The sequence below is a fragment of the Vespa crabro genome, chromosome 4 (assembly GCF_910589235.1).
Source record: "Vespa crabro chromosome 4, iyVesCrab1.2, whole genome shotgun sequence".
Classification (NCBI taxonomy): Eukaryota; Metazoa; Arthropoda; class Insecta; order Hymenoptera; family Vespidae; genus Vespa; species Vespa crabro.
In genome coordinates this window covers 10,904,437-10,915,701 of record NC_060958.1, presented here as the reverse complement: position 1 = coordinate 10,915,701, position 11,265 = coordinate 10,904,437, and the positions used below count along the sequence as shown (strand labels likewise).

Genomic DNA, 11,265 nt, shown 5'->3' with positions numbered 1-11,265 from the left:
TTATCTAACGAGTAAAAGAAACATTAATGAATTTATTCTTCACAAAGAGAGATAGGTGACATGCGATAACGTAGAATCTATATCTGTATATAATATCTGTATTCTGTTTTTGAAAAGTAGAAATGATAAACTTGAAATATTGAGAAAAAAAAAATAAATAAATAAAAAAAAGAAAAAAAAAAAAGAAAAAAAAAAGTCCAACCGTACAATTCAGCTAACAGATAAACATCCTTCAACTTTTATTATGATCTAAAAGAATTTAACTTTAGTATTGAATATACCGCGCGAGGATTCATGGCTGGCTTACGTCGTTTAAACGTCAGGTCGTAGTAAACTATAATGAATCCTGATTTGTTGACGAATGTAATATCCGAATCCACCCCAAGTTCGCCAGAAATGGATCTCACTATAAATCCAGAAAGGCAGAGATTTCCCTTTTGCATTGTATGGACTCCATTGCCTATTATAACGTGAGTTGTCTTACGATAGAAACTTAACCTTCAATTTTTATATTAAACATTTAATTTTTTATTACAATGTAATCTTTAATATATCATTGTTCTCTATTCTTAATCGATTACAATATCTATTAATGTTGAATGAAATGAAATAAGGTGAATAATAAATTCAATACAATATTTTTTATGATTATGCAATAATAATAATCATAATGTATTAGTCACATATAATTAAGTGTTTGTTGCATTTAAAAAAAAAAATTATTTCTTATGACTTTAATTACACAGTTATTTAATACCATTTATTGGTCATATGGGAATTTGTACATCGACTGGTGTAATCAGGGATTTTGCTGGTCCTTATCATGTAGCTGAAGATCATATGGCATTTGGTAAACCCATTAAATATTGGCAACTTCAATATACAAAAGCGAAAGGTGGTGTGCAAGGATGGGATATGGCTGTATCAGAGGCCAGTGAAATTTATAAAACCAGGATGGTAAATAAATTTAAATTCATCAGTCTCCTTTATTGTTTATTATCAAATTACATTTAATCGATCTTTTAGCATAATTTATTCTTCGATAATTGTCACTCACATGTGGCAAAAGCTTTAAACTTAATGGCTTATGATAATTCTACAAACTGGAACATGGTAAAACTAGCAGCTTTTATTTTGGTTAAAGGAAAATATGTAAAGTGAGTATTAAATATTTAAATACCATTAATAATAGTAATAGATATTATTCAATTCATAAATTTTAATAAACTATTTTTATTATTACAGTTTTTATGGTTTTCTCAAAAATTGGTTGCCATTTTTTATACTTGTCATCATTATAATGATTCTTGATATGGTTTTTAATTTATAATTTATATTTATAATTATAATTGCAATAACATTGATAAATAACAATAAATGTTAGTAATTTTGTTATATATAGAATTTTATAGGAATGCCATAATTGTGAATAAGGATTTGTAATTCTTTTATTACATTTTTTAGTACACTCGCAAGTAATTAATATCAAACTACAAAAAAGTATATGTGTAAATATGTATGTATAATATTTATTTCTGAAAAAGTTTTATGGCTGCAGTAAGTTAAATACTAAAATGTTAATACTTAACACTTTTCTCAAAATATTCCTTTTTATCTAATATTACGGTTAATAATTAAATTCTTTGCAACAAGCTAATAGTTTATTTTAAAATAATTTTTTAATATTTTATATGTATTTGATTACATTAAGTAATGGCATTTAATCATCATCAACAATGATAAATATACAACTTGTAAACAATATTTACAATGACACACATGCTGTTTATATAACTATTAAATATCAAGAATATGTCCTTGTGCACAGTTTGTGTCATGTATCTGCCTACAAGTTTCTTCCTGAGCACGTAAGGAAATATAAGTATCATTATACATTGCAAGCTTGGCAGCAGAAATATGGTTTAAACATACGATTAATATGTTAATACTTTTTTTGTCAACAATTTGCTAAGATATACATTGTCACTAATTAAAACTATTTTAATTATATTTAATAGAGCCATATACCTGGAAATTTATCTATTCCAAATTCATAAAGTATTACATCATAATTACATATAAGCAATAAATATACAAAAGAAAAAAAAAAAAAAGAACAAAGCAATTACTTTTAAGTTAACGTGTATTCTCTAAACAATATTGAAATATCAAAATTCATTGTAACATATGTAATAATAGATAAAAGATATTTTATCTGTTTCATATATATATTTAGAAAACGAAATCGCTTTTTGCCTATAAATATTTAGATAACATTTATTGATTACTCATCACTAGTGCTATTCATTTCCGTAATGACACTCTTTTCATGTGAAAAATCATAATCTAAATTTTGCTCCTCTATTCTTTGGATAAAAGATAAAATTTCATTTGCACGTAACCTATCAATCTCAAAATCATTCATATTACTCTCCAATTGTTTACATAATTTGAATGGTACTCCACTTAAATAATGTTGCATATCCCCTTGCTGATTTTGTTTAGCTGAATTTGTAGGTAGTGTAGGATAAGTTGAAGCGTCATTTATGAGTGGATATAGGCCACCACCAGGATAAGGTATTCCATCCTGAGAATTTTGAGGTACAGGATACATTTGTCTTTCAACATTTTCAAATTCATTTTCTATGCTAGTAGATGTAAGATCTTCAGTCGATTCAACTGGCGATTCCTTCTGATGTTTCTTTTTGCCAAAAAACCAAGACATCGTCTGCAAATAATTTGAATGAGACTTTGATAAAAAGAGAGAACAAAAGAAAAAAAAAAAAAAAAACGAAAAATAATAATCATGGTAAATTATAAATGTGATATCGAACATAAATTGCATTTCATGTCAACATGCTAATATGAAAATTATAAACCGTACATATATACGTCGTAGAATATTCTCGTTGAATTAACGAAAGAAGTATAAAGTATTACTCACGTGTTGAAACTGGAAAAAAAAAAAACAACAATAACGGAAAAGGAACTCGACTTAAAGGTTCGTTCTTAAAAAACTGACCATACTACGTTTTTACTTTAGTGGACTAATCTTAACGAGTCGAGGAAATTCTCGATAAAATTTATCGTATATTTTTATCTATCATAACCTCTTGTCGTTACCGTTCAATATACTTTTTTAAAAGTTACAACTCTATCAAACAAAGAGATGCACATATGTCAAAAGTCAAAGTAGTATTGTAAGATGACGACACCATGATCAATTCAAAAATATATATATAACCATAATACATATATGCATTTGCTACTAGCGACGCCATTTATTTCAAGGTAAACGATAAGGAAGAAATTGATAGCGTTTCGTTCACGATAATATCTATCGTTTATATAATCACATAATTCTCGCAATCTCATTTTTAAAATAATTAAAAACAATTTTGATATATATATATATATATATATATATATATATATATATATATATAGATTAAAAATCTACGAACGGGATATGAATTTTACGACGATACGTATTAGAAAATTCAAATCAACGCGCGTAAATAAAAGCTGTTCTCTAATTGGAGGAAGTATTGTATATAATATTCGAATACCATACGATATTCGATATAAGGGAATTACTAGTCGTCCAATAGATGGCGCTTTCTCGTTTTGCGGTACATCGAGTGATACTTTGGTTGACGCTAAAGAATCATCGTTATCGTCATCTATTTCGTTTCGTTTACGTCGCGCGTTGTTTCTGTATTGGCTTTCGAGCACGTAAACACTCGAGAACATACGTAATAATCGTGTCCCGGGAACTATCAGGAGACAATCTCGTGATAGAAAGAGAAGTGCGATGGAATTACGTTTGTCCGTTGTTTTATTTTCGGTGATAGTAAAAACTTCATGGACAAGGTAAGGAAGAAAATTTCTCTCTTCTTGCGAGAATGTGATCATTATGATTGCATTGTTTTTATGTCCTTCCTCTTCTTCCCCGCCATTCCTATCTCCATCCCTCTTGCGTTGGAGCGCGCGCGCGTGTACTCAGAGAATGGCTCGCGTCTCGAAACGTGTCTATATCTCTCTTTCTCTCTCTCTCTCTCTCTCTCTCTCTCTTTCTCTCTCTCTCTCTCTCTCACTCTCTGCATGAGATATCCAAGCAACATCCGGTGCTTTGTTTTTTCTGTGATCTGTGACTTGCATCGTTCGAATTTTTCGCAACGACAGCGATACCATTCGAAAGTAAAGTATATTAGTTCGAATAAAAATATTTAAAAATGAAGAAAGAGAAAGAGAGAAGTGAGAATTAGAAGTACGAATCGTGTTTTCGAACACGAAGGTGTGGCAGCTTGCAACGTAAGGTGAGTTCGATGGTGAACGTGGTTTATAATACTTTGTGACAACCAACTGTTGTATCTTACTTTTATTCTCCATTCATTTCCTTTACTTTCGTTTGACCATCGAACAAATCTACTTCGTTCTCATCGAAGTTCTCATCTTACGTTCGAATCTTTTACCTTCGGCATTTTTTCTTTCCTTTCTTTTTTTTCCCCCCCTTTTTTTTTTTTTCTTTTTTCTTTTGTTTTGTTTTGTTTTGTTTTGTTTTAAAATCAGCGACCTCAGTTAATATTCGTACATCTCGATAAATAGATAAATCGATATCGGATTCGTAATGTATACTCTTACGTACGATTATATCACTTTATATAGCATTTCATATAAATGTCAATAAACAAAGAGAAATATATACATAGAGAAAAAGTCGTGATAGTAATAATAATAATAATAATAATAATAATAATAATAATAGTAGTAGTAGTAGTGTAGTAACAGCCATAATAATAATCAAAATAAAAATAATAATAATAATAATAATAATAATAATAATAAGCATGTTGTAATAGCAATACGAATGTAATACCGGTTGTTTGACGTATGTAATTACGCATTTCGTTAGGAATAGTATTTAAGGTAAAAATACAACACGAAGATTACGTCATTATTGATAGGAATGTGTGGTAGTGTAAACATAAGCCTCGTTTCCGTGCAATCGTACATATGAACGTACGATATGAAAACAATGCCGAGGCCAGTGACGGATGACAACAATGAAGGAAAAAAAAGAAAGAGGAGGAAAAAAGGAGGGGGGAAAGAAATTATAAAAAAAAAAAAAAAAAAAGAAGAAAGATATAAAGACAGATGAATAATTGAATACAAAAAAGATAAAGAAACAATAACAGTAACAATCGTATATATTTGGTGTCATTAATGCGTTTAAAGTGTATACATAATTTCATAGCAAAACGCAATTGTTTTTCTTCGATCACTTGACATATGTGTGTGTGTGTGTGTGTGTGTGTGTGTGTGTGTGTGTGTAAAATACTTTATTAACGTATATATCCTTGGATACGATATGGATACGACAGTGAAAAGAAATGAATCATCTGAATCAAATGATTGAACGCAAATCGTTGATATAGATGTATACGTGTTCAGGTGATATAGTCCGTAAATAGGTACTACTTCGTATGTCCATCGATAATTCATTTATCGCGGCCAGGTCATGCTAAGCGTTTATAATCCTGCCTAGCAGCAACATTTACAAGCTCGCTATTCTCGCTGATCGAAAACTGGAAATACTCGTATCGTTAATAGATTAGAATAGATACTCTTAGTTTTCTTGTCGTGACTCTTTTGGTAAAAGGAAAGAAACGAAGGGAGGGGGAAAAAAAGGAAAAAGGAGAAAAAAAGGACGAAGGAAATCGACGAGAAACAAATTGATTGTACGTATCCATACATATATATATATATATATATATCTCCGTTTCAATATGTTTCTTCTTTATAAATTCTTCTTGGCAAATAGATATAGATTTCGAGTTTTCACGAAGAACGAGAAGTTTAAGGGGGTTGCTTTCGTGCTCGAACGAGTTTTATTCGTCGTCGTCGTCGTCGTGCATAAATAGGCTAGGAATATCCCGACGATTATAGAGAGAGAGAGAGAGAGAGAGAGACACATACATATACACATACACATACACATACACGTGGGTGTGCGTTGTCAAGACACTTTCCACTCCGTTTATCCCCATTTTATCCTGATTTATCTAGGCGACGATTCTAGAACGATCGATTCGATCCCAATGGAATATCATTTTTGACTTGATGCGAATTTTTCTTTCTTTCTTTTTTTCTTTCTTTCTTTCTTTCTTTCTTTTATATTAATATTTAAAAGTTAATGAAATAATATACATGCTACTTTTAACATAACATAACGTTCTATTTAATATACGTATTGTATATCAACAAATATTTGTTATAAACATGATTAAATTGAACATTCTTTCCTTAATCTTATTATCTATAATCCGTACACGATATATGTACTTATCTATAATATTGAGAATAAAATATTTTTTTCTTATCGTTACTCGTTTTTGCAATTGGTTGGCATTTTGGCCGATATACGAACTTAATTATATTCAAACGACAAGAAGAAGAAGATGGAGAAGAGAAGGAAGAGGAAGAAGAAGAAACTTCCGTCTTTCTTGTGGTGCCAAACGTAAACTCAAATGCGTTTTATAGGTGGTAAGGGGTTGGATGGGAGATGGGGAGAGCGGAGAAGGGAAAAATGTCTAAGCTACGATGCAACATCCTTCGAAATGATTCAGGAACAAGCACCAACTTATCGATGCCAACGTGTTTGGCTCAAAAGAAACAATTTGTATTTCCCTTTCTTTCATTTTATATACATACATATGTATGTAATGTTCGTGTACTGTTCACATCTAATGTTACGTTATATTTATACGTACGTTTATATGCGAAACATTATTAAACGATTCGTAGCTCGTATGAGAAATATTCGATTTGTAAATGAGCATTATTTTATGTATTATTCTTTATATTTGTAATTCTTTATTTTTCATTATTCTTTCATTCATGAGAAAATTATAATAGAAATGATAATTGATAATTGATAATTATAGAACTTACAATTCTGCAGGATTTATTCATGATCATAAGACTTTTTTCGTTTTAATATTTTATCATCGAAAAATAATATTATATATGTTTTGAATTTCAGCGTGAGTCGATAACGTAGAATGGATATTTTGTTCGGACGATCGATCAACGGCCATCATCGTTCAACCTTTCCTTTGGATCGAGCACGATTTTAACAAAAAGGTAAAGATACCAAAATATCTTTTCGATCCATTATATATATATATAAATACATATACATATATATATATATATATTTCTCTCGACCTTTTTTCATCACGGTTTAAGCTATAAGAAAAAAATACGAGAATGTTAACAGAATCGATAACGTCCTTCTCGTCTCAGGAGCGACATTAATTAGCTACCAACTCGAAAGCAAACGATATTATCGCGTCCTTAGGAAACATGCGACTACTTCTTGATTATCCTCAGTTTAGAGAGAGTGAGAGAGAGAGAGAGGAAAAAAAAGGGGAAAAAAAAAAGAAAGAAAAATGTCATGTGTAACGAGTTCCACGGATAGAACGATTTATCGATCGATCGATGGAGGGAAAAAATTTCCGGATGGATACTTTCAATGTCAAGCGAATCTTGTCGTTCAACTTTTGTGAATATTAATGATAATTTAATGTAATACATAATTATCTCGTTTTAATCATCAAATTTCTTTAACAATAAATGTTGTATAAAAATATTAAAAAAAAACAAAAAAAAAAAAAAATGAGGAAATCGTATAATATAAGTAATTATAACGTTAACTTTTGATCATCGCGTCAATTATAAATTGATCATAATTTTTAATAAAGAATTTTTCTCCGTTTTTTTTTTCTTTTTGTTTTTTTTTTTTTTTTTTTTTTATATTTATCATGTAAGTCACTTTTGTGATAAAAATTTGTCTACGTTTGTAGATAAAATGTGAAATGTTATACGTTTAATTCTCGATATATCTATATATCTATATATACACACATACATACATGATATATCATAAATCGTTTGTCCGTGTGATTGACGATACGTATGAGAGAGGGGGTGGAGGAAAGAAAGAAAGAAAGAGAGAGAGAGAGAGAGAGAGAGAGAGAGAGAGAGAGAGAAACAGAAAGGAGACATTTACGAGTATTATTAATCGAAAGTGTCGTGCCAAGTTGTTGAGAGTGGCTCGTGCCGAGAACTCAGTGTACTCTTCTCGAGAAACGAACGATATATTATTTTCTTTTTTATATAATCTTATATGAAACATTTATTTTTTTCTTTTTATTTTTATTCCCATATTTTTTGTCGTCAGAAATGTAATTTATTCTTTTCTCGAAAAAAAAAAAAAAAAAAAAAAAAAGAAAAGCAAAGCAAAAACCTTTTTTTTTTTTTTTTTCTATTTTCACTTTCGACAGAGAGTTTGAATTTTCTCGATCATTAATGAATTTCGTGAATTGAGACGAAAAAGAGCCGAGAAAAGGGAGGGAGAAAGGGAAACAGAGACAGACATATATATATATATATATATATGTTTGAAAGACTAGCAGTTCGAGATTCACGCCAAAGAAACGAGGCTCGGCATACCGAGGATTGCCAGGAAATTTGGGAAATGCAAATTTCACCGCTTACGTCTCGCGGCAAGCTCGCTTATTTATCGGGCTGACACCTCCGCATCTGGAAGTCGGTGGAATTTGCTGTCAAAACGCGCCAGAAGGCACTTTATAATAGGAGCCTTCTAGATCGTTTCGTCTCTATCTCTCTTTCTCTCTCTCTCTCTCTCTCTCTCTCTCTTTCTCTGTCTCTCTCATTTCCTGCGGGCATTCGGCCACGTTCGATGACAGCTCAAAGTCATCATCGTTTTTCCATTTAATGAATTAATTCGCATACACTAAAAATATCCAACCAGTTAACGTCTCATTATAATCATCGTTTTATTTTTACTTCTTCGTTTCTTATTTCCTTTTTGTTTTCTTCTTGTTTCTTTTTTTCTCATGATTTTTTTTTTCTTTTTTTTCTTTTTTTTCTTTTTGTATCAGCTACATTTACGTGTCGTCTATTTAAAGATTGGATTTTATTAAGGAACGTTATTGAAAAATGAGCATTGATGTCATCTGGTCAATTCCGATCGTTCTTTCTAATTTTATACATTCAAAATTATTCAATCACTGTCATCTTTTCTTATATCCCATGTTATGTTATATTATGTTATATATGTATGCATGCATGCATGTATATATGAAGGATCGTTTTGGTTGTTTTCACTGCCTTCCGGTCCCGGCTCGAGTCTATTTCGCGATGACGATATATCGAAGACGCGGGAAACTATTTTTGCCGAGCGTTCCTCTATTTCGAGAATCGGACGTAACCTTTCGGATGCGGATGCGTCTGGCAACGGTGTCGGTCGCGGTCTAAACTCCTTCCTCCTCCTCCTCCTCCTCCTCCTCCTCCTCTTCCTCTTCCTTACTCCTTATTCCTTCTTCTCTTTCTTAGTTCGCATGATCGAAAAAGCAAGGATTTCGTTAGATAACGAGCAATGGAACATTTTATTGACGTCAATAAGCGGAATCCGAAATTCATTCAAACGTTAACTCATCGTACTTACTGGATGTTCTCTCTCTCTCTCTCTCTATCTTATTCATTAAATAAATATTCTACTATTCTTATTCCTTCTTCTATGGTCATAAATGCTTAAAGTATCATCTTTATCTTCATTATCGTCGTCGTTGTCGTCGTCGATTCAGCATCTCATCTTTCGGTCCAGCAACGTATTTGATGAAGCGGCAAGTACGTTGACGCTTCAACGACGTTCTATCCGTTCGCGTGTTGTGTTTGATGTCGCGTTGGCGCGCCAGATAGTCCGACGTCAGTCAGGAGTTTCATTCATCGTTCCGTATATTTTCGATTTACCCTTACACATACACATACACACACAAACACACACGTACATATAAACATGTATACTCTTTTCTCTCTTTCTCTATCTTCTCTCTCCTCTCTATCTATCTATCTATCTATCTATCTATCTATCTTTCTATCTTTCTCTTTAACGTAGCCACACTTGTTGCTATATCTAGATCGACACGCTGCCAAAGTTCGAAACGAACTCGGCTAATTATTATCGAAGCTTCGATATCGACTGGCTGGCTTAAAGGAATGTGACGAAAAAATGACGCGTTTCACGTGGGTGGTTCTTTAAAAAGAACGTGAAAGAGAAAGAGAAAGAGAGATGGATAGATAGAGGGAGCATACCAAAATAGAATCACGAAGCATCCGATCGTAGAGCTGTAGAGTTAACGACTCGTAAGAAACGTCGTTAATGTTTGTTGCCTCCTCGAGCTTTCTATATTTAACCGGTCCGATCGAGTATACGGCAACGTCAAGGCCGCATTGCGAAACGATTATCGACGACACACGTTTAGAGTTCTACCAGAGAGAGAGAGAGAGAGAGAGAGAGAGAGAGAGAGAGAGGCATAGAGTGATGGATAAATAGACGAAGTTGGAGTAAGAAAGATTGTAGAGGAAAGAAAAAAGGAGGTCGATTAATCTATTCTCTTTGAATTTTCCACACGTCTACTAAGTTCCAACGTTTTCGTCCTCGAACAAGTGTTTCGATGTGTTGTAAAAGAGAGAGATAGAGAGAGAAATGTTAATAGCTCCGCTTGAAAACCCGTTCCTTATTTCGCGTGATTTGTTAAACGAAACGCTTCAAGGATTTATAGACGTCGATACGTTTAAAATAGGGTCGCCATAATAGAAGAAGATAATACGTTCGATAAGAGTCTAGTTAAAAGTGATTCAACGATTAAGAAGAAGGAGATCGTCTCTTTAGAAACGAACAATCTATTCTAAGGGAAATCAATGCGATAAGAAAAACGAAGACAGATACAAACAAAGATACGAATTTATTTTCTTAGTCTGTCCTCTTTTTAGTTTTGCTTCGTTGATTACACGATAATTACATATGATACACTGTACAATCGTTAGAAACTATTATAACTAGTCACTTAAGTTACAAAGATCGTATCGTTCGAGAATTCTATTGAGAGAGGAAGGAAGGAGCAAACGTTTTTATTATTTCTTTTTTTTTTTTTTTTTTTTTTTTTTTTTCTTTTTTTTTCCTACTCGCATTTATCTTTTGATACATTGAAGATGCGTTGATTTATTACGGTTGTCCATGTACTTTTCTTCATGTGCACTACCGCCAACAAAGTAATGATACCAATTCCAAGGACTTTTATTATCATAAGTTTTCGCTTGTCGTGATCTTGCGAACTCGTCCAGGAAAGAAATTCTACAATGTCCTTTGACATTTGGGATTTGGTCGCTGGTGTG

General features: G+C 32.0%; 4 protein-coding genes across 12 annotated transcripts in view; 2 read left to right on the top strand and 2 right to left on the bottom strand.

Moving 5' to 3' along the window:
* Positions 1-42: 42 nt before the first annotated feature.
* Positions 43-2,025, top strand: LOC124423295 (transmembrane protein 222). Its single transcript, XM_046960868.1, has 4 exons — positions 43-470; positions 747-957; positions 1,027-1,157; positions 1,246-2,025. Exons 1-4 carry the CDS (start codon positions 340-342, stop codon positions 1,328-1,330), a joined length of 558 nt encoding a protein of 185 aa, XP_046816824.1. The 5' UTR covers positions 43-339; the 3' UTR covers positions 1,331-2,025.
* A 189-nt stretch (positions 2,026-2,214) lies between these two features.
* LOC124423296 lies at positions 2,215-3,236 on the bottom strand. 2 transcript variants are annotated; one of them, XM_046960869.1, is made up of 2 exons: positions 2,945-3,236; positions 2,215-2,728 (listed from the first exon to the last, which is right to left on the bottom strand). In XM_046960869.1, exon 2 carries the CDS (start codon positions 2,723-2,725, stop codon positions 2,285-2,287), a length of 441 nt encoding a protein of 146 aa, XP_046816825.1. In that variant the 5' UTR covers positions 2,726-2,728; positions 2,945-3,236; the 3' UTR covers positions 2,215-2,284. The 2 variants fall into 2 exon arrangements, with proteins under 2 accessions (XP_046816825.1, XP_046816826.1); XM_046960870.1 differs by lacking the exon at positions 2,945-3,236 and adding an exon at positions 2,885-2,944.
* A 401-nt stretch (positions 3,237-3,637) lies between these two features.
* The window catches only part of LOC124423878 (histone deacetylase 4), a 58,017-nt gene continuing 50,389 nt past the window's right edge, over positions 3,638-11,265 (top strand). For 5 of the 8 annotated variants that reach the window (XM_046962193.1, XM_046962192.1, XM_046962189.1 and 2 more), the window contains exons 1-2: positions 3,639-3,873; positions 7,046-7,146. The gene's annotated coding sequence lies outside the window, so the exon portion shown is untranslated. Of the gene's footprint in view, positions 3,874-3,989; positions 4,320-7,045; positions 7,147-11,265 lie in introns of those variants that run through there. The other 3 variants (XM_046962196.1, XM_046962190.1, XM_046962188.1) reach the window with 3 other exon arrangements.
* LOC124423879 (cytochrome c1-2, heme protein, mitochondrial-like) overlaps positions 10,453-11,265 on the bottom strand; it is a 1,801-nt gene continuing 988 nt past the window's right edge. Inside the window, exon 3 of the mRNA XM_046962197.1 lies at positions 10,453-11,265. This exon is cut by the window's right edge and continues 35 nt beyond it. Coding sequence (XP_046818153.1) covers positions 11,052-11,265 — 214 coding nt within the window. The 3' untranslated portion in view covers positions 10,453-11,051.